This window comes from Ambystoma mexicanum, chromosome 3p, assembly GCF_040938575.1.
Source record: "Ambystoma mexicanum isolate Mex_15411 chromosome 3p, UKY_AmexF1_1, whole genome shotgun sequence".
NCBI lineage: Eukaryota > Metazoa > Chordata > Amphibia > Caudata > Ambystomatidae > Ambystoma > Ambystoma mexicanum.
In genome coordinates, this window is record NC_090925.1 from 837921875 (window position 1) to 837949083 (window position 27209).

At 44.9% G+C, this 27209-nt stretch overlaps 1 protein-coding gene across 4 annotated transcripts in view; it reads right to left on the reverse strand.

Annotated features, from left to right (window-relative positions):
* Positions 1–27209, reverse strand: part of SETD1A (SET domain containing 1A, histone lysine methyltransferase) — a 1694645-nt gene that overhangs the window by 776745 nt on the left and 890691 nt on the right. For all 4 annotated transcript variants that reach the window (XM_069651930.1, XM_069651928.1, XM_069651929.1 and 1 more), the window contains exon 10: positions 4147–4323. In XM_069651930.1, the coding sequence (XP_069508031.1) occupies positions 4147–4323 (177 nt within the window). The remainder of the gene's footprint in view (positions 1–4146; positions 4324–27209) is intronic.

The following is a 27209-nucleotide window of genomic DNA, read 5'->3' on the forward strand; positions in this document are numbered from 1 at the left end:
ACATTCAAGGTAAGTAAGAACCTTAGTAACTGCTCACTCTCAGAGTTAGTTACCAAATAACTTTCACAAGTACGCACTCTTTTAAACACCTGTTATACTTTTCAAGGCAGAGTCCTTTTCTAATCCAGTCCTTACCTATTCTGGAGTTCTCTCAGAGGCAGAAGATGGGACCCTAGTGGTCTAGGTGCCAGCTGTAGGCAGGGTGAGATAGGACTCAGTTGCAGAAAATGTCAGAGTTCCTGTGGAAGACTGTTCCAACAAGTAGGTGATTCACTTTAGAGCTAGTTATGCCACAGAAAAGACACCCTAGCAGGATTGAAGCAGTGGGCCTGGGTTAAATGGATGAGAGGACTCCCAATCATAGGGAACACCCTAAAGGGTCACAAAAACCGCACAGGCTTAAGTTAAGTAAATACCTCAGCCAACATACTACCTCAGCACAGAAGAAGAGTTGCAGAAGGAAGACTTCAGGATCTGCAGCCAAAAACTGGTCGATGGATTCCTTTGGTCATGAAGAGGGAAGACCTGACTTTGGAAGGGATTTTGCAGCAGGTATCAATGGAGAGGGCTTCAGGCAAGAGTCTGGTTTTGGCACCCTCTTCAGGAGCCAGAAGAAGACTGAAAATTGCTGGTTGGATTTATTACTTGCAAGTTCCAGCACACTGATGAGGGGACTTTTTGTACTCTATTCACGTCTCTGGAGGTCCTGCAGGATGCCAACAAAGTTTCAGCTCGATTCGGAATTCGGAAGACCATGCACTGCACACTGGCTCGAGGTATTGGGGGGTATTGCAGCACTGCAAGGTCGCAGCACGACGTGGCATGGCTCAAAATACAGGTCTTCCTGAGTCTAGTGGATCTCACCAGGCTCCGGGTTGTCGTTTTCGGAGTCCCCAGGTCGCTTGGAAGGAAGGGTAACAGCAGGCTCTGGTTCCACAGCAGGCTCTCAGTTTACTGAAAATCGCCTCAGCCACATTTTCTTAATCTTCCTTTTCAGATTTAGGTCCAGCGGTCGACTTGTCAGCAGCTTGCAGGCTCAGAGTTTTTTCAGGAACTACAGCACAACTGCTGCATTCTCTCCCTGCATTTTACAGCAATGGGTGGTCTGGCTGTCCAATCAGGACAGTTCGCCCCACACTGGGAGTTGTTTTCGTTCAGGCAAGGTGGAGGACACATGGCTGCAGAGTTTTGGGCTCCTCCCTCGCTTTCTGCCTTTCCAGACACTCTGGAGCCTGAGCTGGGAATCTAAAGGATTACCGCCGAAGTCAAAACTTCCACTGAGATCGTTCCCGCCTAGAATGGCAGGGGAAGACCTCAAACAGCAAGCAAAAAAAACCTGGCAAAATAAGGAGCCCACCATTTTAGAAAAATGGTTGCCCTTCTGTGCATTACTGAGGCTGAACAGCCTGTGAATAATAAAGACTAAATGTCAAAGATAAAACCACTGCCGCCAGCCATTCATGTAATACTCGCAATTGTAACAAAAATGTTACCAGTAAGAAAGGGGATACATTGTATACCCCCAGCACTCCGCATAAGGTGGGGTGTTCTGGCTCACTATATAAAATGTAAAAGGGGATGATAATTCCACTTTACTACTTATGAACAGTAGTTCATCCAAGTACATGAAAGAGAAATTTTTTTTTTATTTTTTTTTTTTAAACCGTTGTTTTATTAGTTCGATCAACAAACTTTTACAACATTTATAAAAATATAAGTTCTTTTCATATTACATAAAATATTTCATTTTTCATTTTTTAACAATTAGACAGAGTTAATCTGCAAACTCTCGTGTCTACAATATGGTAGGAAAGTTTTTAAGAACAGTTTTCATATATAACGAGACAAACTGAATATACTAATGTCTTCTTAAAACTTTCAACACAATTTTACAATATTTTGAATAGATATTGCTAGTGTGGTGGGGGGGGTTGCAGACATGTTTAAGTTTTCGTATACAGAGCATAACATTCAAAAAATTGCTAGGGATTACAATATTAGAGGAATGCAAGTAAACATTTTCTTGCATTACAAGTTCCCCTGGGGCTTACTCATTCGAAACCTCGTCTCAAGATCGGTGTTTATAATCGTTAGGAATTTACATAGAGCTAATATGAAACTCGTTCGCGTTCCCCACATCGAGGCCAACCAAAGCCATTCCCTGTTGTCCTCAGTTGGTACACCATTAGATGCAATAGTTAGTGTACGCGTTGTTTCAAAATGAGGGCACAGTGTAACTAGATGTTTTAGTGTTTCCTCAGCTGAGCAATCATTGCAGAACCTACATCCGGCATCTGCAATAGCCTTCCAATACGGAATCCATCCACAAATTCGTTCTAGGGTGAGACATTGATTCAATTTAAAACGAAGATATATTTCTCTGGCTTTATTGCAGGGAAACTGAATTAAATAGGGTTTGTGCGGTCTTCTAGTAGAACAGAAACGAGCCGCTTCCTTGTAACTCTTTAGTGATTCAATTTCCATTACTGTTCTACACCAGTCATTTTCTATGAGACGATGTTTCACATATCCCTGTCGGAATTCTAAGTCAGCTGGTAAAAGTGCAATTCCGTCGAGTATCTGCACCATTTGAGCATAGTAGATTGTAAAAGACGAGCATTCTGGCGCTATCATTAACTGTCCCAGATCCTCATATAAGCAATTAGAAGGAGGATATAACATTCTGGCAAAGTTAGCTAATAAAGAAAGAGAAATTAACACGGGAGCCCAAAGGGACAACCCAGCCTAAGCCCAAAAGTTGTATGGAACTATAACTTCAACCATACACGTAACTCCATTTCTCCAGTGTTGGTATCTTTCATAGATACAAATGCAGTTAATATTCCCTGTCGTCAGGCTGGGATTCCCAGCCTGATGGGTAATATTCACAGCATGTGAATCTATGAAGGATCCAATGCTGGAGCAAAAAGGTCACCCATAAAGAGAGTAAAAGACTAGCTGACAGAGGAAAAAGATTCCCCTCATCTAGGGACAAAGGAAAATAGTTACCTGGTCAAAGCAAAATGTTCTGGGGTTGGCACAGGTCAGGGAGATTTATCATTGACATGAAAATCTTACCCAAAACTAACAGAATGTGGAATATTAGTGACAACTAACTTTATTGCTTATCAGCTTTCAGTCAATCTAGGTCAGTTACAGCAGAGAATCTACCACACATGGTAGGTTATAATGGTACCTTCCACAGACAATAAAAGGCTGCCTCTACCTATCACCTCCCATACTGCATCACAGTTAGCTTTATATCAAGATACCCTTGCAGGTTTGCATTTTGGGGAGCTCCAGACCAGTTTCCTACCCGAAGAGTAGATAGTTGTGCACTAGACAAGGTACAATCAACATAGCTTATATGACACCTTTTTAGCTAGTGCTAGTATGCGAGTATCAACTGAAGCAAAGCTTAGCAAAACCATTGGAAGAAAACACAAACATCAAGCATACATAAAGTAGGCATTACAAAATACTGTTTCAAACTAAATCAAATTAAGTGGAATAAGGAATGTATATCAGCAGCTGGAAGACGACATGAATCAATGTTATGCTTTGTACAAAACGACAGCAAAAAGCATTTGTGATAAACAAAATCCAACTTTCCCCATGTATTACTCAGTACAATTGTCTCATTACAAAAGATGGGCATCAGATTATTCTGGGGACAGCATGTCTCAAGCTTATCAATTGAAGTATGGGAGCTGTAGTCTTTGGCCATTTAAACTGAATAACATGGCCTTAAATACCACTAAATCGACATGGAGTAATCTGGTAAACTTATAAGAAAAAAACAGACAATTAGCCCATGAGCTTCACTGAAAAAAGCCCTTTTAGCAACAAATGAGAAAAAAGCTATTTGCCTTTGAAACAAGTAATACAATGTTTATAGTTCATATATTGGCTGGCTGGATTTTTAAAAACAACTGACAAGGACGTTCCGAAGCCTGTGAATATCTAAAGGAATGAGAAGGAAGCTGGTGCATGTGTTTTAAATACAGCCAACATTCTATTCTCCAAATGGCAAGGCTAGAGACAGTTTTTTTTATAACATAAAACAGGTATACACCGCAAACGGTGATCCAGCTCCACAGCACCACAAGGGAAACAGGTGTGTAATGATGCAGGAATATTACCTACCTTAAAAGATGGGAGCCTGAGAGCTCCGCGCAAGCCTGTACCAAAGCTGAAACCCTCCAAACCGGCAGCACCGCCGCTCTTGGCCCAGTCTACTAGTGACAGCAGTCCTGCCTCTTTAAGCTTGCTCTTCTCCTTCTCCTCCTCCTTGGCTTGCTGCTTAGCTGCATTTTGAAAAGGCTAGAGGAGTTAAAGTGAGAAAAAATATCAATCGCAAATCATCAGTACTCCTAGTCCTGTCTCCTTTCCTTTATACTTTTGGGACTTTAATTTTTGGACACATACGAACGAGGTAATGTAAGCTGGGGTAGTGAAGTTTGCTCTACAGAGGCAGCGAGGGCAGTAACTCATCACAAAATTCACAAAGTTGATATAAGGAGCAAAATAGAACAGTCCAGTGGGATCACTAAACAAAAGAGACTGTTGGTACAATATAAAAATAAAATCCTACATAGCAAGCCGAGTACAACTGAAACAGCCTAGGTGTCTAAGATATTCAGTTGCAAGTGTTATTCAATGTGAAAGTTGCACTATTCATTTCACAGGCTAATGAGGAAGCATGACGTTCCAGTTCTCAGATGGAGAAAAGTCAACTATTAGGTCTCTTGAATCCCAGCAGCTGGGAACCAAAAGCTGCGTCATGGAAATTCACGGGGACCTATCATTTTCTAAGTCCTTTCTTCCACAGTCTTAGAAACAGATCGGATACTACAGAGTTGAGCCTATGGGACCAGTAAGAGTGTTGCGATATGGCGCAACTGGAGGATGTTTTTAAAATTGTTCTTTTATAGCACGCTTAATATCAGAGATTGGTTTCTAAGTGCGGGATTGGGATGCACACCTGTGTTGCACTGGTTGTCTTGCTTCCAAGACAAAAGCGGTGCCGCTGAGCTATTCCACCCACCCCCCCCCCACCCAACTAGGACTACTGGAGATACCAACCGTAGAGCAAAGAGGTGTCACAGACAAATTCCCTCCCTAAAACTGACATTCACAACATCACAAAAAAACTAGCATTGATCATAGTAGTATTAACTAGCCATCGATGGTAGCAGCTGCAACATTGTGCAAGTACTTTGGCAAAGAATAGCAGTGCCTGGCAAATGCCTAATACTTCTACACAAACGCAAAAATGTTTAGCTTTGCCACTGCTGGTTTTTAAAAGGACTATAATGAAGGGCAAGCATTGTGCTTACAAATCGGGTGGCTGAAGGCAGACCTGGTTAAGACATTTTTATTACACAGTGCACAGCACCAATTAAGTAATGACCTCTCGGAAGACTGCCCTGAAAAAAACCTACAAGGCAGTACAATCATGATGTTTTGTTGGTAAGGCTTGAAAAGATCCCAGGAGAATGGGTTTTGGGCCCACAGGGAAGGAAGTGGGTGGAAACGGCGGTAGGGATTAGCATGGCCATGGGCAGTCAAAGAGTAACTAACCAAACAACCGTTGAAGTTTTGTGTCCATCATATGCCATTTCTCCCTAGCTGTACTCAAGTGAAATAGTTGTGGATTGTAGATGGCGCTTTTGCGCCATCTACTAGCCAAAACTAACAAGGTGCTGTGGAGTGTGCTGATGGCTTGTACCGCTCTGTACAAGAGACTGGCATTGGTGGGTAAGGCAAGACTCTGTACCAGCATGAAAAACAATGTCATCATCCCTTGCATCGCCTCTTCCCCGTCTCTTATCCCGCTGGTCCTGCTATCTGTTGAGTGCTCAAGGGTTGCACGCACTGAAAAGGAGGGAAGGTACAGGTAAGCAGGATAGTTGGCATGAAGGGTGCATATGAAAAGGTCCCAATTTACCCTAAATATAAGCAAATGATACATACACTATAATGAGGTCACATCTACAGGCAGTGAGTTTTATAGTTCTTTTCTTATCTGGTCTTCGGCTTTGCCCGTTTTATAACTGGAAAAAGCCTTTGCAGCATATCGTAAATGTATATAAGAAAGCGGGTATGAAACACCCAAGTCATTATATAAACATCTATAACCCTAATTATAACACCCTAATTATAACACCCTAACGGTATTTCCAAGAACCTGATTGGTCAATCTGCGGGCTATGCGAACATGTATAGCCTGTAGATTCAATATAGACTGGAAAAATCTAAGTGGTGCTTACCTCCACCACGGTGTCGTCATTACAGCCCAGTAGCTAACTGATGCTGCCTCCGCTTCGTCATCGGCCCACGTCTAGATCTCAGCCGCACCTGCAATACCTCATTAATGACATTGCTGCGGGGCGTGCATACATAACGTGGCCCCGCCCTCTAACAAATCATCTAATGTAATGCTTTCTCGGAAACGTTAGGAACAAACAATGCAGCAACACACAAAAGTAAAAGTGCGAAAGGTCATTCTTGACAGTTGATTCCCAACAGCGCCCATCTGCTAAATAAATGTTCACAATACATTTATTTTTAAATAAACATCTCTGTGTTAAATCTTAACAGTGCCCACGTTATAATACACTATTGTTTTTTTTTTGTTTGGGAATATTTATATGTTAAACTTCTAACTTTGGCCCTTAATTCCCCTGACTAATAAAAACAACAAACTACTGACTATTGGATTAACTTTACACATTTAACTCTTCCAGCCATCCAACACTAATTGGCTCCCTAGTGAGAAAAAAAAACCACTTAACCTGCATGGACTTTCACCATTGAGATACTGCACCACCTAATTCTAGTTACCTCCCACTACTCAATAAAAAAGAGCCATCACCAAAAAAAAAAACCCTGTAGAATGGCAGCTTCCACGTTATACTACTACACTGTGTGTATGTTTACTACAATGACACAGACTAAAATATATATTATTTACAAAACTACGCTTTCCATCCTCTAACCCTTTTCCCAATTCAAATTCATTTCTGATGCATTTATTATTCAATTATCTTTTTTCTAATTTAATGAAATGCTGCGGGTGTTCTAATAGCTTTATAAACCTGTAGCTCGGGCTGTACCGGGCGTTATGGTCCCTCATACCTCGTTAAAGGTCCTCGCTACACTCGTAACTTGGTCTTCAGGGCCCATAACGCCCAGTACGGCCCTTGCTTCAGGTCTATAAAGCTATAATATCCATACATAATACCACACTATCCATATCACGCTGCAATTTAAAAAAATAAAGCCTAAATTGCACACTCATTGAAATAGTATCTTTGAGAAAGAGAGTTCTCAAAGTACTGTATTCTGTTCCCCTTTTGAAGCTCCTCAAGACTCCCGGCCCTAGGGCATGGAGGCCCACGAAGGCAGCCTTAAGGCTGGTCCTGATGCGCTGAGGGGGTTGTGGAGGAGGTTCTAGTAGCCCCTGCCATTTTGACAGAGCAGTACAGGTGCAGTAGAGGAGCAGCGGAGGGAGGGGTGGGCATAAAGCAGTCACAGGCTTCTTGTGGAGGATGGCATGGGCGAGAAATCAGCATACGAGGGGTTGGGGGGGGGCGCGCAGTGTGACGAAGTCATATGCCATGTCTTTCAGGCACAGCCCAGTAAAAACTGTTGAAGGCCAGCCCAGTTCGCAACATGAGTCAGGCCAGCGGCGGCAATCCGACTTCCTCAGTGAGCACTGTACAGGAGTTAGTCATGGGCTATTGTACTGAAATGCACGATGTACCTCACTTTTTACTTGTCTCTCGCGTGCCACATGGGCTGGAGGAGTTTGTGAGGGTGTAGCCCCTTGAGCCTGGGCCGACCCATTTGACGGTCCATTTATACATGCGTTTATTAAACAACCCTTTTAAAGAGAGGGTATAAAGGTGCAGTTCCTCATATTGCTATAGCATTTGCAAAAAAGACGTATGTTCATTTACTAATACTTAATATTCCTAAACACACCATATCTAAGACAAATGACCTGCCAAGGACATTAATACGTGGTAGAAACAAAGATGTCTAGGCTTCTGTTTTGAGAGAGCAGACATGCGTTCTTAACCCAAAAAGCTAATGTGTGCCTTCTTGGACAAGAAAACCTCTTAATCTCTCAAACGACTTTGCTAAAACATCCAGCCATCCTCAATGGAACTGTTAGAGCGAGAAAGGCTGCAGGCTATTATCAGTGAACGTCTGGGAGAATTTAAACTCTCAAGCTCCACTTCGCATAGATTCTGTATTTATCAATGCTTAAACTTTTTATGGTTCATTAAAATAAGCACATCTGATACAGCTTAAATAGGGTGCCAAAAGGGTAATAGTCCTCGAATACCCACTCTTCAGCACTCAGAGGCTGGCATTTATCATTCGGAAGAGCTCTTGGCAAAATGACAACAGGAAGCTTACGCCATTTTAACGCTACCAGAATGATTTCTTATTAAGACTTTGTGACACCCTAAATAAGGGCACAGAGAAGGAATTTTTTTCAGATTTCCAGTTAGATATAATGCATTTCAAAGTGCAATAGGTTTTCACACTGAATTAATGGAACTCGTTAGAACAGTGAAGGAGGAAAAAGATATTTGTCTGCTGTTTTTTTTCGAGCGGGTTGTTAAATGGCCATTACCATTTTTGTTCAGTATGCTAAACTAATGCATTCAATTTTTAGTGTTTTAATTAAGATATAGCATTAGAGACTGATTTCTTTGAACTCTACTTGCTTTCCTTCTGGCAGTATGAATCTATCTGTTATCGCCCACCTATGTAGTAGGTGCTCCAGGGAACGTCCACAGGCGCTGCGCCCGCACTAGAGAGGCACACATAGGGTGGGCATAGCTGACAAAGCCGCCTCTAATGCTAGCTTCATTTGAAAAATGAAACACCATTGAAAAGTGCTTCTCGTTATCTTACTTGCAGACGCCCTTGTGAAGCGTGCAGAATCCCATGTGCCTATGTAGTTAGCAGCTGGTGCTGGCTCGAGAGTACAAAGCTATCACACGTGCAAAGAAATAAAACGATCTGATGTCACGAGGAAGTCGTGGTGAACCCGGGGCCCCTGTCCCTTGGATTCGTTTCCACCAGAGATAATGTCATCGGACTCCAAGGTTGTGCAAAGACTGCCGCCTATTGCGGCAGCATAAATGTCGGCGCTATTATGGCACACGCAGGAAAAAACTCAGTTAAACGAAAGAGGTGTGTGTTCATCATCCTCTGGGCTGTGAGCGAGAGCTATATCGAGATGGAAAAGAACATTTGAGAACGTCGCCTGGCTTGTGGGCCATGTCGGCAGCGGCTGTGCGCGCTGTGGCATATCCTGGGACACACTGCACATCCATCATACTGACATCAGTAACTGCACAGCCATTCGGGTGCTACTTACATCAAAAACACTTGACCAACACCCCACAAAATCACGGCATTGAACATTTTCATGTAATTTTAGACCAAAATGTAACAATTACATTAACTTGTTATTTTAAATACAAAATACATTAAAATGTATAACAAATTAAAAGCTGTAGTAAATATTTTTTAAAGCAATCAATCACATCAAATAACTTTCTTAACATTAACATGCATAAAATGGTTGGCGTGCATAGAACGTATTGGAGTGCATGAAACCGTCGTAATGCATGGAACAGTCGGAGTACATGGAATATTGGAGTGGGCTCTATCTCAAGCATCTAAGGTAAACCACCATATCACATCTCCACGCTTACTCTCTTCTTTACACCACCACTCAACTAGAACACAGCGATACCATGACACCATTCGGTATAGCTGTTCTCATACCATCATTTGCCTCATACTCCGCATCACCCTAACTAAACACTGGATACACACCCTCCAGCTTAGGCGTTATCCTCAGGCCCAACACAGCCAGAATCGGTCTGGATAACAACCTGCCAGAACGAACACATACTCTTGATCTCTCAACCACCACACCTACCGCTAAGAAGCACCTATTACACGAATGCCACACCAGCTGCACACATATCCGGTGCTCACACGCACCTTTATGACTCCCTCTATTCTCTCTACTGACTTGAACTTCGGTTCCTGATGGCGTTCAACCTACCAGCGCCTTGAGACCATACCAATGGTACATAAGGTGCTATATAAATGCAAAGTAACATAACATATGGTGGCAGCCATTTCGGAAGCAAAAATGGCTGACAATTTCAGCACACCATATAAATGCAAGCAAAGAGTGCAAAAGGGTGTGTGGTTTGGAGTGAGATGGGTGGGAATGTTAGAACACTCGTATTGCATTCAGGTCCAAGTAACAGATGGCGCGTTTTTGGAGTCTACTCTTCCGCACCAACCCAACGAAAATACGGCGGCAGCAATAAGAAGTGACAACGAGGTCCTGATTGCGCAACACACTACTTTGCTTAGGTGAGGGAGATTGTTTTTCCTGAGTCGTGAGTGTCGAGAGATAGAATAGCCATTTTGGCACTTCTCTTGAGGACTCACCACACACTCCTGTTTCTCTTACACAGTGGAAGTCTGTTTACGCAAGTCTGCAGCAGATAAAGGTTACATTTAGCTGAGTCCTAACAGTCGGCAGTACAAACGACATCTGGATTTGAGCATTACACAGGTAAATGGAATTGATTTCCTGTTTCCATACATGAAATAGGAAGTTGTCAGGAAGTTTTCAGGATGTTGCAGTAATCCGAGCAACGCTATAGCTAGATGGCTTAGAAGGTCTCTCCCTACCATGTCGAACATGTCATTTAGAACTACAGTGTATACTGACATGCACTGCGTTAGTAAGACAGCGTGAAACAAGCCTTAGATATATTAATATAGTAGCGAGATACCACAGTTTAGCCCAAAGAACACTGAGCACTTGAAAAAACTAGCTACATCAGGCTGTCCAATGACTTAGTTTAGATGGTTGGTTAGAAAACGGCATAATATACCTGACTGACGTATTGCATGTCTTCGTCTTATTCTCTCTATTGTCTCTACTTGTCTCTTTTTCTTTTTCTCTTTCTCTAATTGAAGAGTAGTCGTCTATTTAGAAAACCCGACACCAAACAGATTCCTGTGCCCAAAGGGAATTTTCAGACCTTTGTTGACACGGTAAGCCCTGTTGTGAGGATAATTACATACTCCTGGGGTAGCAGGTAGCATTGAACTTAGAATCAATACTAACAGCCTGTTATTGTTCTTTTTTTTCCTTTTTTGGTGTCCACCATCCCTGGTAGTCCCCCTAAAAGGTTCCACGGAGGGATGCCTTACTACCACACTTCATCTTGCATAAAGACAAAGATTATCAGCTTAGTCTGGAACTGGCTGAAGTTAAAATTCGAGGCTGCTTTTTGTTTTTAATATAGTTTTGTGTTGTTGGTTCCCCTGAAGAAGTCTAGAGACAATTGACAGAATTTGTTGTTGTGAGATAGACGAAACATGTTGGGTTACATACACTGATAAATAAACAGTGTTTATAATTGGCATCAGGTTGAACTAGAGGTCCCCTTAAGGCAGAATTAGGGAGACTAAAAAGAACAGATCATTCTGGCTAGGCATCCTCAAAAAAAAAGAGGACGTGTGTTTGTCCAACCAACTTAAGTAGTGCACTTTATTAGCTAATTTGCAAATTTTCCATTGCACTAAGAAATGAATTGGTGATAACACTACACTATTGGTTTTAGTTTTGTATAGGAAGGGTGTTTTATTAATATTTTATGTATGGTTTTACTTGAAATCAATTTTAGGATGAATTTTAGAATGTGTTATAAGCAAATACAGTAGATTTGTGCCTCTTAGATTGTTGTGTTTTGAATATTTGTATTTTCACAATATATGTGTGTTTGACAAAATAAAATTTTATTATGATTTAAAGAAAATTCACTGACTTAGGACCTATTTGGTACATGGCCGCGGTCAGGTATATGATGGACTAAAGAAGAAGAGAGATAAAGACTGAGTTTCTTTAGGTTTTGATTGTCCATAGGCAGACAGAGGGCTGAACTTAACAGTCTATAAACTAGCCCGACCCAGTCTCTTCATTGTTTGATGTGAAATGTTACAACAAAACCATATAGATTTCACTTGAAGATGGGCGTTAAATGAGTGGGACACATAGCCAAACACCACAAATCCATCCTCATCGGTCAGCTGAATTGAAATGGATCAGAGACCCCCATTCAAAGCCACTATTTGAAGCTCTTATTGTATTATATTTGGTTATTTATATAGTGCTCTTTCCCCATTTGTATGGCCTCACTGCTTTTTCTCGATTGGAACGCCCTCGGTGACCGTAGTCAATGTGTTGGAAAGTTCTAGAAGTTTAGGTTAGGAGATGCGTGTGTGCATTTTTGCCGGTCTAGGACTTGGGTGGCTGGCTAGGCTCGACTAAGCAGCCCGAAAAGGTCCAGGCACGTGGGAGGGCACTGTTGGAGGTTGCGATAGTGTGTTATTGTTCAGAGAATGGAGGTGTGGCCGGCTGTACCGAATTGCCTTTTGTTGCTAGTCGCCATATGCTAGTGGCAGAGGTGTTGATACGTCTGGTGTTTCAGTGAGGATGGCTATATGTGCTGCTAGACCGGAAAGCATAGCCGTAGCTGCATTCTAGTGCATGGGTGCTTGGCCGTGCCTGCGGCCTGTGTCCACAGGTGTGGTGTAGCTATACGTACCGAAGGCCTTCAGGGACTATACGTAGCGTGGTCTTCAGAGCTGTTCGGCTGGTGCAATCCCCGTTCAGAGAGGACGGCGAGGTCTCATTTGTCTCATTATTCTTGGTCTCTCTTGTGCATGGATCTGTAAGGGTGAGATTATTGCAGGTGTGCCACAGTGAAGGCTGCTGGCTTACCTGGTGTACTTGTCGGGTGAGAATGTTGTTGTGTATGGAGTGATAGTGTGTCAGGTGAGCCGCTGCGAAAGCTGCCGGCCCTTGTGTTGTAACTGGTGCAAGGGGTGTTGTTTCAGTGGTGTAGTCGCAATGTACCAGGAATCAGAGATATAGGGAAAAGCCAGGATTTAAGGGCCATCCTGAATTTCAGGTTGTTTTCAGTGTTGAGAATGTGTAGCCGTAGGGAGCTCCAGATGATTGGCTGTTGGACGGAGAAGGAGAATCCACCCAGCCTTGCAGAGTTGTGGGGTGGGATCACTAGGCGAAATGCTGTGCGAGATCTAAGGTTCCTAGAGGGTTGGTAGGGAACAATTTTGTCTCAGAGGAATTGTGGGCCAGTGTTGTGTACTGCACGGTGGATGATACACATGGCCTTAAAGGTGGTGCGTCGAGCAATCGGGAGCCAGTGGATGATTCTTAGGGTAGGGCTGATGTGTTCTCTAGTGGGCAGGTTAATGAGCAGGCGTGCTGCCGCGTTTTGGATTCTTTGGAGTTTCCTTAGTTGAGATGCCGGGGCTCCTAGGTAGAGGCAGTTCGCGTAGTCTAGGCGGGAAAGGATGATGGAGTTGATGGCCGAAAAACAGTGGGGATAGGTGAAGTAAGGGAAAATACGCCTGAGAATCCGTAAGTGGTAGAAGCAGGTTTTGGATATGATTACGATGGTGGTGTGTTGGGTGAGGGATAAGTGAGTCAAACGTGCAGCCAAGGTTTGTTTTACCACATTAGAGATTGCCGGTGTTTGTAATAGTGGTTTGGGCCACGGGATTGGTTGGGGTTTATGTTAAAGCTCTTATTTTAATGACCATAGTTTCAGCTTAAAGGTAGCACTTTCAGCGTCACCTAACAGCCAAAACTAAAAATATGGCATACAAATAATCATAAAATGAATCCAGGATGAATAACGAACATAAACAGAGATTGGTTCCCTTTTTTCACTAAATATGGAAGGTCAGATGGGTGGGACCACGCTACGATGTTTTGTCTTTGAATAGGAAGATATACATGGGTGACAAATGAAATGCGTGGGGGCCATGCGGTTTAAAAACTGGGCACGATACTGGTTGTAATCTGTTGAGAATATACTCTTTACTATTTCTGTTTTCATGCAGCCAAGTGTAATGTTTGTAATGAAAATAAGAAAAACAACAATAAACCTTGATTTTGAAAGGAAAATGGGAAACAATGGACACAGAGGAGCCAGTCTCCCGATTCCACACATACAGACCCACGTATCAGTGGTACAAAAGAAAATCAGTGACTGACAGAAGTCATATGGCGGCTGGGGAATAACCCAACCTTTAATTTTTATTAACATAAAATGATGCGGTGTTAAATTGGATTTTCAGAATCAGCACTCTGGGCGGATTCTGAGATGCCACCCTATTCTGATGATCAAGGCTAAACACTAATGTATAGTCAAACTATCTGGGTAGTGTAACTGGACAGCAAGGCTTTGACTTGGAAGGGTGTGAGAGTGGGAAAGGATTCAGATAAGCACACACAGAGCACTCTTAATACAAGTTAGGTAGAAGGTATAAAAAAACAGCTATTTATTTAGGCCTCCTACAACTGTAATCAATTAAAAACCATAGAAATTTAACTCCTTGTTGTGCTCTGCTAAGAGCACTAACAGTTCACCTTTAAAATCAGATAGGAATACTTTTGAATGTAATTTAAGTACAGTAAATTAAGTGAATAATGAAATAGAGCCAGGTGAGAAAAAAAGAGGGTCTAGTGCCCTTAAGAGTTACAGGTCCGAATAAAAAGACTTTTCAGGAGCCTACGGGTCTCTTTTAGGAAGTTTCCCAAGTGTTGGCTTGAGCCAACAAGTAGTTGTACGTTTTTCAAAGTTCTGTGAAAATAAAAAAGTAAAAAAGAAAAGAAAAAGTCTGTAAAATTGGACCACCTAACATGAGATCTAGGGGAGAATACCAAGCCTTTACACCAATGTTTAGGGCAAGGCAAGGGAAAGCTAGGGGACTGTACTCCCATATAACCCTATGGAGACAGGGTGGGTGCAGATTCACTCGGGGATCATTGAAGAAGTTCCTGACATTGCTGAGCCTTTTGGATTTGTGCCTTGGTTCTGTTAGAGGAAGCCCAGGGGTCAAAGGTGCAAAGGTCACTTCTGGCGTCTGGTTCCTGGGTCTGGCTAGTTCGTGGGTCCGTGCTCCAAAAGACTGTATTCTAGAAAGTTGAGAGAATGAACACTACTTCAAGACCATCACTCAGGGGACTCGCAGGACGCAATGCAGGTAGAGAACAGCGATGGCCAGTTGAACAAAATGGCAGAAGAGGACCCTCGTGGAGAGAACAAAGTAACTGCTCCAGCAAGGCCCTTCTTCGTGGTGGGGAACTGCACCTTCAGGAACATGTTTCTTGTTCAGGAACATGTTGTGCGTCATCACCCATGACCACAATGCTTGGGAGCCTCTGCTGACAAAATCGGCAAGCAGATTCCCCCAACCCCCGTTTGCCAATATAGAACATGGTGGTGGTGTTGTCCGTAAACACGCGAACCACTCGGTTCAACAGAGGCTTGAAGGACTTCAGGGCCCAGGAGACTGCACGCTGCTCCAGGACATTGATGTGGAAAGTATTTTCTTTGCTCGACCACAGACCTCGGGTGTGGAATTCGCCCATGTGAGCTCCCCAACCCTCCAGTAAAGCATCCATGGTGACAGTGATATGATGATCTGGGAGGTGAAAGGGCACATGTAAACACTGTAAATGAAATACTCTGCCTTAATTAAACACTGAAAAAGTAATTCCTTGCTAAGTTAAGCAGGCCTAGTGCCCTTAAAGGAATGGTTCGCCCAAAAATTTTTATTTCAAAAATAGATCGGCAATATAAAAAAAAAAACGATTGGCATTTTTTTTCGAAGTCCCTTTGTAAAATTTTGAGCAATTCAAGCTCAAAGATAGCACATGGGGGCATCCATTTTATGAAATGGATGCCCGCCGCAGTGCTCGCTTTGGCTTTTGTGGCACTAATGAAGGAAAAGCCAGCCAGCTGTAGTAAACAAAAGCTACCACTGGGTGGCTTTTCCTTCATTGGTGCCGGGACTCGGAGGACGCGGACCGGAGACTACAGGCAGAAAAGCTGCAGCTGCATCTCGGTAGCGCTATTTTTTAAAATAAAAATAAACACTAGCTGCGTTTTTTTTCCCTAAGTTTTCCAGGCTGGAGGAGCCCGGAAAACTTAGAAATAAAACCACAGCTTTAAAAACATTGTATTTATGTTTGCGGTAGCTTTTGAAGCGACCGCAAACATAAATACAACGTTATTGTGTTTGAAAACGCTGCGGTTTTTCTTTCTGAGTTTCTCAGGCTCCTCCGGCTCGGAGGAGCCTGAGAAACTCGGAAAGAAAAACCGCAACGTTTTCAAACACAACCGCGTTGTATTTCTGCCTGCCGTGACTATCACTTTGTGTCTCTGGTGCTCCCCAGGGGATTTTTGCAAATCCCGCCGCCATACCTCAACCCGTGGCTTGTGGCACTGCTTCCAGCCCATGTCAATCCTTTTTGCAAGCACATATGCCAGGTCCCTCAGTTTCCCAACATGTTTAGTATTCCGTGGTCTGGGAAACCCTCCCAACAGGCAGGCCCAGGCCGTATCTATGTTGAGCGTGATCCCTTTATCCGCTAGTCTTTGTGCCACTTCCCCCCCAAAAATCTTTGATCACTGGGCAAGACCAGAACATGTGTGTCATATCAGCGTCTTCTTTATCGCATTTTGGGCATGCTTGTCTTCCTGCATTTACAAACTTAGATATTCGATTCGGGGTCATATAGGCTCTATGCGTTATGTATAGCTGCATTTGTTGCAATCTGGCGTTTCTGGACACCTTCTTGTGGTATCCCATAGCACGCTCCCACATCCCATCGGTCATCTGTGCCCCCACCTCCGCTTCCCAGTCCAGCCTCAAATGCGTCAAGTCCTTCCCCACCCGGGTCATCACCATCTCATACAATCTAGAGATCTCGTGCCCTCCTTCTGATATGTCATATATTGTCCTCATAATGGCGTCTGGCTCCTCCGTCAGTAGTCTCTGGCCAAGTTTTACGAATAATCTGCACCAGCCTCAGATACGTGACATATTGGCTTCTGTGCAAGCCTGCCTCTTCCCCCAGTTCTTCTAAATCCTTAATGACCCCCTATTGCCATACATCTCCCAATGTGACCAGCCCGACCGGTTCCCAATAGGTCCTGATTATCATTCTTAGTTGGTTGTCTCCCCCTGCTAAGGCCACTAGCGGCACTTGTAGGGAACACTGGTACAGGTTCTCCATCAGTCGGCATACTCTACGCCACATCTTCCACCCAAGCAACATCATACCCAGGCGTTCTTTCATTTCAAGTCTAGGCAACCAGATAATCTCCTTTAGATAAAATGGAGTGCGTCCTGTCCAAACAGCCTAAGTTCAGGAGTTACCTCATCAGAAAGCCATTTGGTTACATATTGCAACTGACCAGCTACATAATAGGCCTCGAAATTTGATAGTTTAATGCCCCCTCTGTCATAGAAGTTCTGCAGCTTCCATAGCGCCACTCTATTTCGAGTGCCATGCCATAGGAAGTCTGCACATGCTATTCAGTTTGACAAAAAACTTTTTGGGTATCAAGTACGGTACATTACTGAAGAAATGTAACAGCCTGGGCAGGACCACCATTTTGAGCATCGCCCCCCGTCCCATCATCGCCAGCGGCAACTTCTCCCAAAACTTCATACTTGTTCGGATTTTTTCCACAGCCACCTCGGTATTATGCAAGTGTTCCTCCTCTACCGTGTGATACACATCTATTCCGAGGTAGCGGAAGGAATCAACTGCCCATGGTACAGACAACACTGGCAACTGCTCCAGAGGGGCTCCTCTGTAGCTCCCCAATGGGAACATGCTCGATGTTTGGGGGTTCACCGCTATGCCGGACAGTTCTGCATACCTTCCCATAACCTCTAGAATATATTGAAGATTTTCCTCCGGATATTTCAGATATAGTAGCAGATCGTCAGCATACAAGGATATTAGATGTTTCTCTCCCCATACCTCAATACCTATCATGTCATATTGTTGTCTGAGGTAGACCTCCAGGGCTAGAATGTATAACATCGGGGACCAGGGGCACCCTTGTCTGGTGCCCCTACTAAGTTGCCATCTCTCGGATATCACTGATCCTGTGCGCACCCTGGCCAATGGTTCACTGTATAGTAATTTTGCCCACCTAACATAGCCCGGCCCCATCCCGTACTCCCTCAGGGCCTCCAGCAACCATGGCCACCTCACTGAGTCAAAAGCCTTGACTGCATCTAGGGACACTATCGCCATTTCCCCCTCGCTCCTGTTCCCCTCTTCAATCACCCGGTGAAGTTGCCTATGGTTGTGGGTTATATTTCTGCTGGGGACATAACCTGTCTGGTCCGGGTGTATCAGTTTGCCAATAACTCTATGCAGCCTATTGGCCAGGACCACCGTCAATATCTTGCTATCCTGGTTCAACATTGACAAAGGCCTATAGGAGCCGCAGCTATGTCCTGGCTTGTTGGGCTTAGGAAGTGGGACAATTAACGCTTCTCTAAGCGATTCCGGTAGCCGGCCCGTCTCAAAAGACTCATTGAGCATCTCTAGCATGGGGGGGGGGGGGGGGGGGGAGTACTTCCTCTCTATATGTTTTATAAAACTCGCCAGGGAATCCGTCCGCGCCCGGGGTCTTATAGGTGGGCAGCTGCTTCACCACCTCCTCCAATTCCTCTAAGGTAATCGGTGCGTCCAGCTCCTCCCTTTCTTCAGCGCTGATCTTAGGTAATTCCATGTCTTTTAGAGTTTCTCTCATCTCCTCTCGATTGTCCCCTCTTCTGTCCTCATATAGTGTCCTATAATAGTCTAAGAATGCCTCATTGACTCCCTCTTGGGTGTCAACTACCTCCCCATCTTCTCTAGTTATCGTCCTAATCGGGGGGCCTAGGGGTTTCGCTCTTATATAACCACGCCAACAAGCGGCCAGTTTTATCCCCACCTGCATGTTGCCTCTCAACATACTTCTTGGTTGCAGAGCCTTTCCCAAAGCTCTGCACACCGCTGCTGTAGTTCGAGTACAAGTTCCGCATCCCCTCCTGCCCTGTTGCTTTCCCGTTCCAATTCCACTTCAGCTTTCTCTAACTCCGTTAGGACCCCACCCTGTAGGCCTTTTGATTTAGCAATAGCTGCCCCCCGCAATACCACCTTAAAGGCTTCCCAGAGCGTGCACGCTGAGTCCACACTGCCTGTGTTTTCCTCAAAGTACTGTGTGATCGCATCCCTGATATCTTCCTTGAAGACCGGGTGACACAGATACAGCTCTCCACCTTTACTTGTGGCTTCTTGTACAAGCTCAATCTGCCCATAACTATGTAGACAACAACTTCCCCACTTCCCTCCCCACCCGCCACCCATCCCCTTCCCCCACAACACACACCCCAACTGCTGCCCAGCTCCGTTCTCGGAACTCAGGCACCCCCACATCTAGCCCTGCAAGCACCAAACAATGCCCAGAGCTCAGTAGGGTGAAGTCGCCCTAATGGCCACTTAACTAAGATTACTGTGGGGTAAAGAGATCCGCTCTGCAAGGCTCCCATTAATTCAATAATCATTACAGTGCTCATAACATCTAGTATAACAGTCTGACCTTCTATACTGAAGGCCGCGCAAATGACTATATTCAAGTCCCATGGGTCCGTGCCGCGCCATCTTGTGGCACCCTCCTCGTGCATTACTTATCTCTTTCATGCTCCCTCTCCTTCCGAGCTTCAGACTCCTGGGGACATCCCTGCGCATCGAGCCATCCCATGGCATCCTCCGGGGTATCAAAAAACAAAGTTTTGTGTTTATGTATAACTTTCAATTTTGCCGGATACAGCAACATGTATTTGTGGCCCGCTTCTCTCAGTCTCCGCTTTACCGACCCAAAGTTCATGCGGCTACGCTGCACAGACAGGGTATAGTCCAGGTAGGCTGTGATGTTTGCCGCTCCTCGTATAATCGCTCCTCCCTTGTGGAAGTGTTCCAATATCCTCTCTCGGTCCCGGTAATTAAGAATTTTGGCTATCACCGGCCTAGGTGGGTTTCCTGGCGGCGGCCTCCTTGTTAGAGCCCTATGTGCCCATTCAACCGTGAATCCTTGAGATAGGGCTCCTCCGGGTATCTCCTGCAGTAGCATGGACTCGAACTCCGTGGGATCGTGGCCCTCCAATCCCTCCGACAGGCCCACGATGCGGATATTGTTTCTTCGGGCGCGTCCTTCCGCCTCCTCCGCTCTCCAAGTTGCCCACTCTTTGTATCAGGGCATGCAATTCGGCCCTATGGGAGGCACAATCTGCGGTATTCGGGCTCACTTCCTTCTCAAGGGTCTCTGTGTGCTCCGCCAAGGCCCTGACGTCCTGCCGGAGTAGATTAACTTCCTCCTGCACCTCTCCGACCTTAAGGTCCAGTGCCGTTTTCAGCTCTGACGGCTAGTTCGAGTTTGGCTTCCCAGGTCGCCTTTAAGTCTGCAATCGCAGCTAGGACTTCTTGATTAGTGCCCGCTGCCGTCATGCTGCCTGCAGGCGACTTATCCTTGCTCTTAGTATTTTCTTGACCGGGGGACGTCTTAGCGAAGTCGTCCAGGGTGGGCTGCTTCGTCTTCGGCCTCACCGTTCTATTAGACATGACCCAGAGGACCTGTATTCTGCACAAGTGACAAATGCGCACCCAGTACGCCTCTTTCGCTCAATCACCGTGCGGCCTGCTCCTTTTGTTCCGGACATGGTCGGCCATTTTGTGTCGTCTTTTGTCTCCGGCGCTCCTTGTCTTTTCTGCACAGAACTCTGCCGTCGTTCCCCCTACACCTTCCAAAAGTTCGCCAAGCGTGGTCCAGTCATTCACACGCCGACATGTGTATTTTCAGCAGTCGTCGGCCCATCGTTGCGCACTTTTACGCCCGGATCATTTCAAGATCTCGGGAGCTCCTCCAGTTCACGTCCTCCTACATGGTCCTCGTAGCCACGCCCGCTCGCTTGTTATGTACTTACACAGCAAGTAAAATACTGTTTCAAAGTGCCCACAGGGCAAGGGGAGGGAACAAAGGAGTGAAACACATTAGAAACACAAAATTAAAAGCAGTGGAGGGAAAAGGAAAAAGGACTAACCTACTATGCCTTGTGAGCATTAAGAATGTGCAAGTGGAGCAGGGAAGAGGGGCAAGTGCTGGTGTGTCCGAGCTCATGGGTGAGCCACAGATTAAGTGCATGGTATGGTGAGTTTTATACGGCCAGGAGCTGCCTTAAGCGTTAGTGCGAGCATCCAGGGCGGAGGGCGTGCCAAGGTAAGTGCTAGGGTAGACAGGAGATGCATAATGGCCCAGGACACCAATCCCAGCAATCACTTCAATGGTTGGATCCAAGCGCAGGGGGTCTGGGGGCAGTTTTCAGTATCGATTGGGTCCAGCTAGGGGGCGGTTCCGAATTCCGACAAAACTGTTCCCGATCCTTCACAGGTTGACGACCAAGCCACTTCGAGATTCATACTAACAATACAATGAAGACTATTGGATTCTAGTGCCTATTGTCAGTAACACACACAGGCTCTTCAAGGAAGCTCCCTTCAGCCATCTGTTCTCGCGGCAGGGCTTTGGATGCCACTCCAGTGAGCTTGAAGCACACAGTGAGGCCGTCTTCTGGAGCAATACAAGCTCTGTAGAACTCCTGTGGCCCCTCCAGCCCACCTTACACTGCTTCATCAACGCTTCTTCCTCACAGCTGGGCTTCTCTGTAGTATGCCACCGTCCGCTGCGCATACTCTGCAGTTCCTCGGATCCTCACACGTTGACTTCTGCTTGTGGGTTTCTCCTGTGGGCCGCACCTGCACCAGGGACACCTCTAGCTTCCTTTGCTACGCCTCCTGCACAACTCAGAACTGCTTTATCCTCGGTTTCAGTACAATATGACCACAGCTTCGTCCTCAACCTCTCCAGCTGCATCTTATTCTAGCCTTTAGATAGCCGGCTTAGGTGTTAGGGTTGATAAAGACTAGACTGCACCTTTGGATGTTTGCACTTTTGTATCTCCATGGCATCAGAGTTCATCTTTTTCATCACAGTACTGTTAGCCAGAATTGCTTGCAGTACCCTCTGGGACCACCACATACAATTAGGACTGCAGGTGTAAGCAAAACCAACCTTTGGTATACGTCTGTACTACACAGTTTTTGGTAGCGAGCGGAGCAGCCAGGCTCATCTCAAGAGGGAATGTGAGCAGTAAAAGATGTTACACACAGGTCTTACAATAAACAGTGGTTCAAGTAGACACACTGAAGGTTTCTTGGTAAAACTCTTATTAATTTATTACACAGTCATTTAGAAAACATTCACTAGAAGGAAGCAACTTAATATCATACACAATCACACTTCAGTACCAAACCAATACGTCTGAGTAGATTAGGCTCCCCTGAAATAGGAGCAAAATGGCATTTCAGTCACTTTAAATAGGGGTAAAGAAGGCACAAGTTAAAAAGATAGATCACAAATACTTTCTTAGGCTGTGCAAATAGTTTCAGTTCACTAGATGACTCGATTCAGTTCACTAGGCCTAGGCCAAAGTCAATGATAGGAAAAAGCAGTTCTTGAAGTAAACAGTAAAATCTTTGCCAAAGTTATCAGAAGTAGTTTGTACGAAAAAAAATTGTATGTTGGGTCACAAGCTGATTAGGCTTGCAAGTTGGGAAAGTTTCACAAACTTTCTCCGCGAGAGGTAAGTTCTCTTAATAGGGTTCTCCGCGAAAGGTAAATTCTCTCAATCAGGTTGATACAGTACCTTAATATGAAGAAAAGATGCAGCGGAAGCGTGGTTCCTGCAGATCTCACTTTTCCTGAGCCTCAGTCTTGGGGACAAGAGGGAGGACTTTGGGGGACTCCTGCACTGCACGGGGACTGGTCAAACAAACTGGCAAATGGAAGATCTTCAGTTTGAGTAGCTGTAGTCAAGCAAACAAGCTGGTGTCCTTCCCCCTGGTTAAACCTAACCAGCTCAAAGAATGGTACCCAGGTTTCTTACGAGTTAATGGGTCCCACCAACTCAAAGGAAGAAGTCGTCCTTGAAGGGGCTTCTCTGTCGAGATGAACTTGGCAATTTGGACCTGCAGCAGGGCTTCATCGGGCAAACCAACGGTCCATGAGTTGCAGCAGCATCCTCTTCTAGCTCGTCTTCGGTTCTTTCGTTCCAGTGGTCGACTCTGCCTTCCATGCCAAGAGACTCGCCTTTTAAACAGTTTTCTCCCTTTCATTCAAGCCTAGCTGTCACTCACCCAGCAGGGTGGCTGTCCTTGCTGGACAGCCAGCCAGTAACGCCAGAGTGCTTTTGGGTCTCCAAGGTGAAGGGAATTAGCACATTTATGAGAACTCTCCCTAACAAGTACTTCTGGCATTATGGGAATTGGAGTTTAAGAGCATGAGTGATATTAAGTTGTTCATTATTTTCAACTAGACTCAATTGTTTAAAAAACAGGCAGTGAACAGATTGAGGAGAGTTTGGATACAGAGTCTGCAATTTCATATTAGGGGGAGAGGCTCTCTTTAGGATAGAATCATGTATTTCAAAGGGTTTTACTTTTAATTCCAGAGTCTTAGTACCAATTTGACTCAGTTTAACAGGCTCTTTATAACCGGTGCCTGGCAACTTGAAGTTATAAGGACTGGGGCACAGTTAATATGCCATTAAGTATTTGGGAACAATGTCTTCTATAGATGAATACTGCATCTCTCCTAGTGAAGTTGCCACCTCCCTTGAACTGCCATCTCCTCCCGTGTGATCTGTAATGAACTCATGGTGACAACAGTAAAGACAAACAAAAGTGATCACAGTTCAACAGTGTTTATTAAACTTTATAATGTTAAAGGACATTTGTACCGCGCACTATCACCACTGGAGTAGTGCCCTGGCGCACTGGCGGCTCTGAAAGAGTAAGGGAGGGTGAGTTAGTGGGAGTAAGCAGGAAAAGTGCAAGAGAGCAGTGATGTGCTGTTGGTGGCCTCAGCCCGGTGGGTCTGTTGGCTGGGCCTGGGGTGTTTGCGGCCGGTAGTCGTCGTGTACTGTTGTAGAAGTCTGTGTGGTTTTTGTTTTGTTGTTGCAATGTAGTGAACTTTGTGCGGTTTTGTTGTGCTGTAGGTTTGTGGTTGTGTTTGGTTTGGAGTTTGAGAGGTGTGTGCAGAGGGGGGAAATTGTTAGTGGAATTGGTTAGTTGGCATCTCTATCCTGAATTGAGGCACTGGGCTTACGTAGTCTCTCCTGATGCACCTCTGACCTGATCTGGGCCCATCTTGCATTCAAGGTCCCTTTCACATCTGTCCCCCACCTCCACCAGCCTCCCTCACAACCCCATCTGTCCTCCATTCCTACTCCTGTGGCCAGTGCACCTGCCAATGTCCACCACTCAGCTAGTGTGGTGATTGTCAGTATCTCGACAATTTCACACTTTGGTACCTGGTGGCAACTAAGGGGGAGGGGGGGTGAAGTTGTTGGTGGGATTGGCTGGGGTAGTTGACTCCGTCTCCATGAGTGTCACCTGTGTTTGTCTATCCGGTGTCATCCGTCCAGGTACTGCGGGAGCTTTCCTGTCGGTTCTGGGGCCGTCAGTGTCCTTTCTAGTTTACTCATTCTTTTTCTCTGTTTCGGATTTCAGTTTGAGTCTGTGGTCTTGAAGAGCCAGGTTTTTAGTAATTTTCTGAATTTGTGGTGATCTTCGGTGTTTCTGATCTTTTTTGGGATGTTGTTCGAGGTTTTTGCGGCTAAGTGGTTCGAGGTTTTTGCGGCTAACTCCGACCTGAGTTGCGAATCTTGACTCTCCTCCTCCATTCTCTAGGTGTAATCCTTTTAAATGTCCCGGTGCTTGTCAAACACCTACGGCCACTAGAGCGCATCTTCAGCTTCTCTGCATCAGTGTTCTGTACTGCTCCAGTCATCTCTTCTCAGTACTCCCACTTACGGGTGAATGGTAGGCAGTTCTTGATATGTCTCCAGTCATCTTTCTCATCCTAGTTTTCCCACATACATAGACCAAGAACTGCCTATGATTCCTATCATACTGAATGGTGTTATCAGTAAGTTTTGTGGGTGGTTGGTGGGAACTATCACAGTAAGCCATAAACGCATGAGATATGAAAGGGACATCCCCAAAAGAGGAGGAGGGATGTGTGGTTTCATCTGACAATGTCATGTTGTCCCCCCTGAAGGTGGCCCCTCACCCCCTCATGTGATCCTTCCTCATATAGCCACCCCCAGCGTCAGGAGCTGGTAGCGGCTGCCATCCCTTGCCACCTCTGGGGAAAAAAGTGATTACATCATCAGATTCATCACATACTCTTCCACTAATGCTGCTGGTTCTTTCAGCATCTATTGGGAAACAGGAAAGGAAGTCTACATTCCCCTGATCTCTTGCTTTTCGGTGTTCTGCAGTGAAACAATAGGGCTGCATATCCAGGAACTAGCGCATGACTCTCACATTGGTGTCTTTACAGAGGCTCATCCATGTTAATGGAGGATGGTCGGTGACTAGCCTAAACTTTCTGCTAATGAGGTTGTATTTTAAATATGAAACTGCCCATTTTGTAGCCAGGGCCTCAAGCTCAATTGTGGCATAGCTCTTTTCTCTTTGATATAATTTCGGACTGATATAAAGAATCGGATGTTCAATGCCATCGTACTCATGGGAAAAAACAGCACCCAACATGTATGGTACTGTTTATTTATATATATTGCTTATACACAGGAAAGTGTTTCAAAGTGCTCAAGGAGAGTGGGAACAAGGGGAAAAAACAGCGGTCGCTCAGAGTCCTTGAAATTCTGAGACGAAAACAGTCTGCACAGGCAGAGTAAGTGCGTAGAATACATTTGCTTTGTCTCAACTGTTAAATGGCCCTAGCGGCGATTCTGCAGTTTTACTAGTGCTATTAAGGGGTGAAGAAAGGGGAGAACTTACAGACAACACCCACTACTACACCATAAAACAGCCTGACAAAAGCAGAACCAGCTGGACATCACCAAACAAAGAAAGACTAAACTACTATCAATCTTATAATGCCGCGCAAACGACAGATTCCGAGGGAAAGAACAAGAGAAGAAGAAAGAACAAACGCTCCGGAACAGCAACAAAGAAAGACAGAACGCACCCCCACAGACGGGGACAAAAATCAAACCAACACTCAGAGAAAAGACAAATCCCTCTACTGAACTCCATACCTCGCTGACAACTGGTCACCACGGCAAACCAACCCAACGCTAGAAGCAGCAACATCAAAAAACCTCACACAAGCACGTAGTAGAAGGATGAACAACACAAAAAACAACACACACACGACCGATGCGATAACACCCTACATCACCAAAGCAAGAGGAACTTCAAATCGACAAACGCAACTCCCGGAAGACGAGCCCGATGAAAACAAAAACCCAAGACAGAACCTAGAGGAACTCTTTGAAGACGCCGACACCCCGAAACCTACAGTCCACAAGAGATCGACCAGGAAGGAAACCTCCACACCGATCAGAAGACGACCTCAACAAGAAAGTCCAAACCAAACACCACCTCCAAACTCCACTGCAATCTAATAAACGGAAGATCCATGTCAAAATATTGAACAGAGATCTTCGACCTACGATGACAACGGCATTGACATCCTGTTCATCACAGAAACATGGCTGGACGACAACTACAAAATCACACTCCAAAGCTACCTTCCAACCGCCTTCAAATAAACAGGAAAAACAAAAAAGGAGGAGGTGAGGCATCACAATAGCATTTAAAGAACACCTGAAATTAAAAACGGATGAACCACTCAACATCCTCAACTGCGAAACCATGGTAATATACCTAACAAGTCCAAAAACCAACATCACATTCATCCTGGTGTCCAGACCACCGACATGATGCAACCTTTGTTGACAACTTCATAGAAGCCATCACCAACTTAGCCATCAACCACGAACACCTAATCATCCTGGGGGACTTCAAAATCTGGTTTGAAGACAGTCACGCCAACTCCCATAATTCACTGACTGAACAACTCGCTAGCATGAAACTACGACAAGTAGTCAAAGGGGCAACACACTCGGCAGGACACACCTTCGACGCAATTTTTGCAAATGAAAAACTCATGGCACCTCCGATACAAATACTGTGGAGCAACCACTTCATCATCCTATTCATGATCACCATGCCAACCCAAGTGTGCATACAATCTCCTAAACTTGCAACCACCACAAAAAGAAACTGGAAACACGTCAAAGAAAGCAACCTATTCGAACAACTGGAATTAACC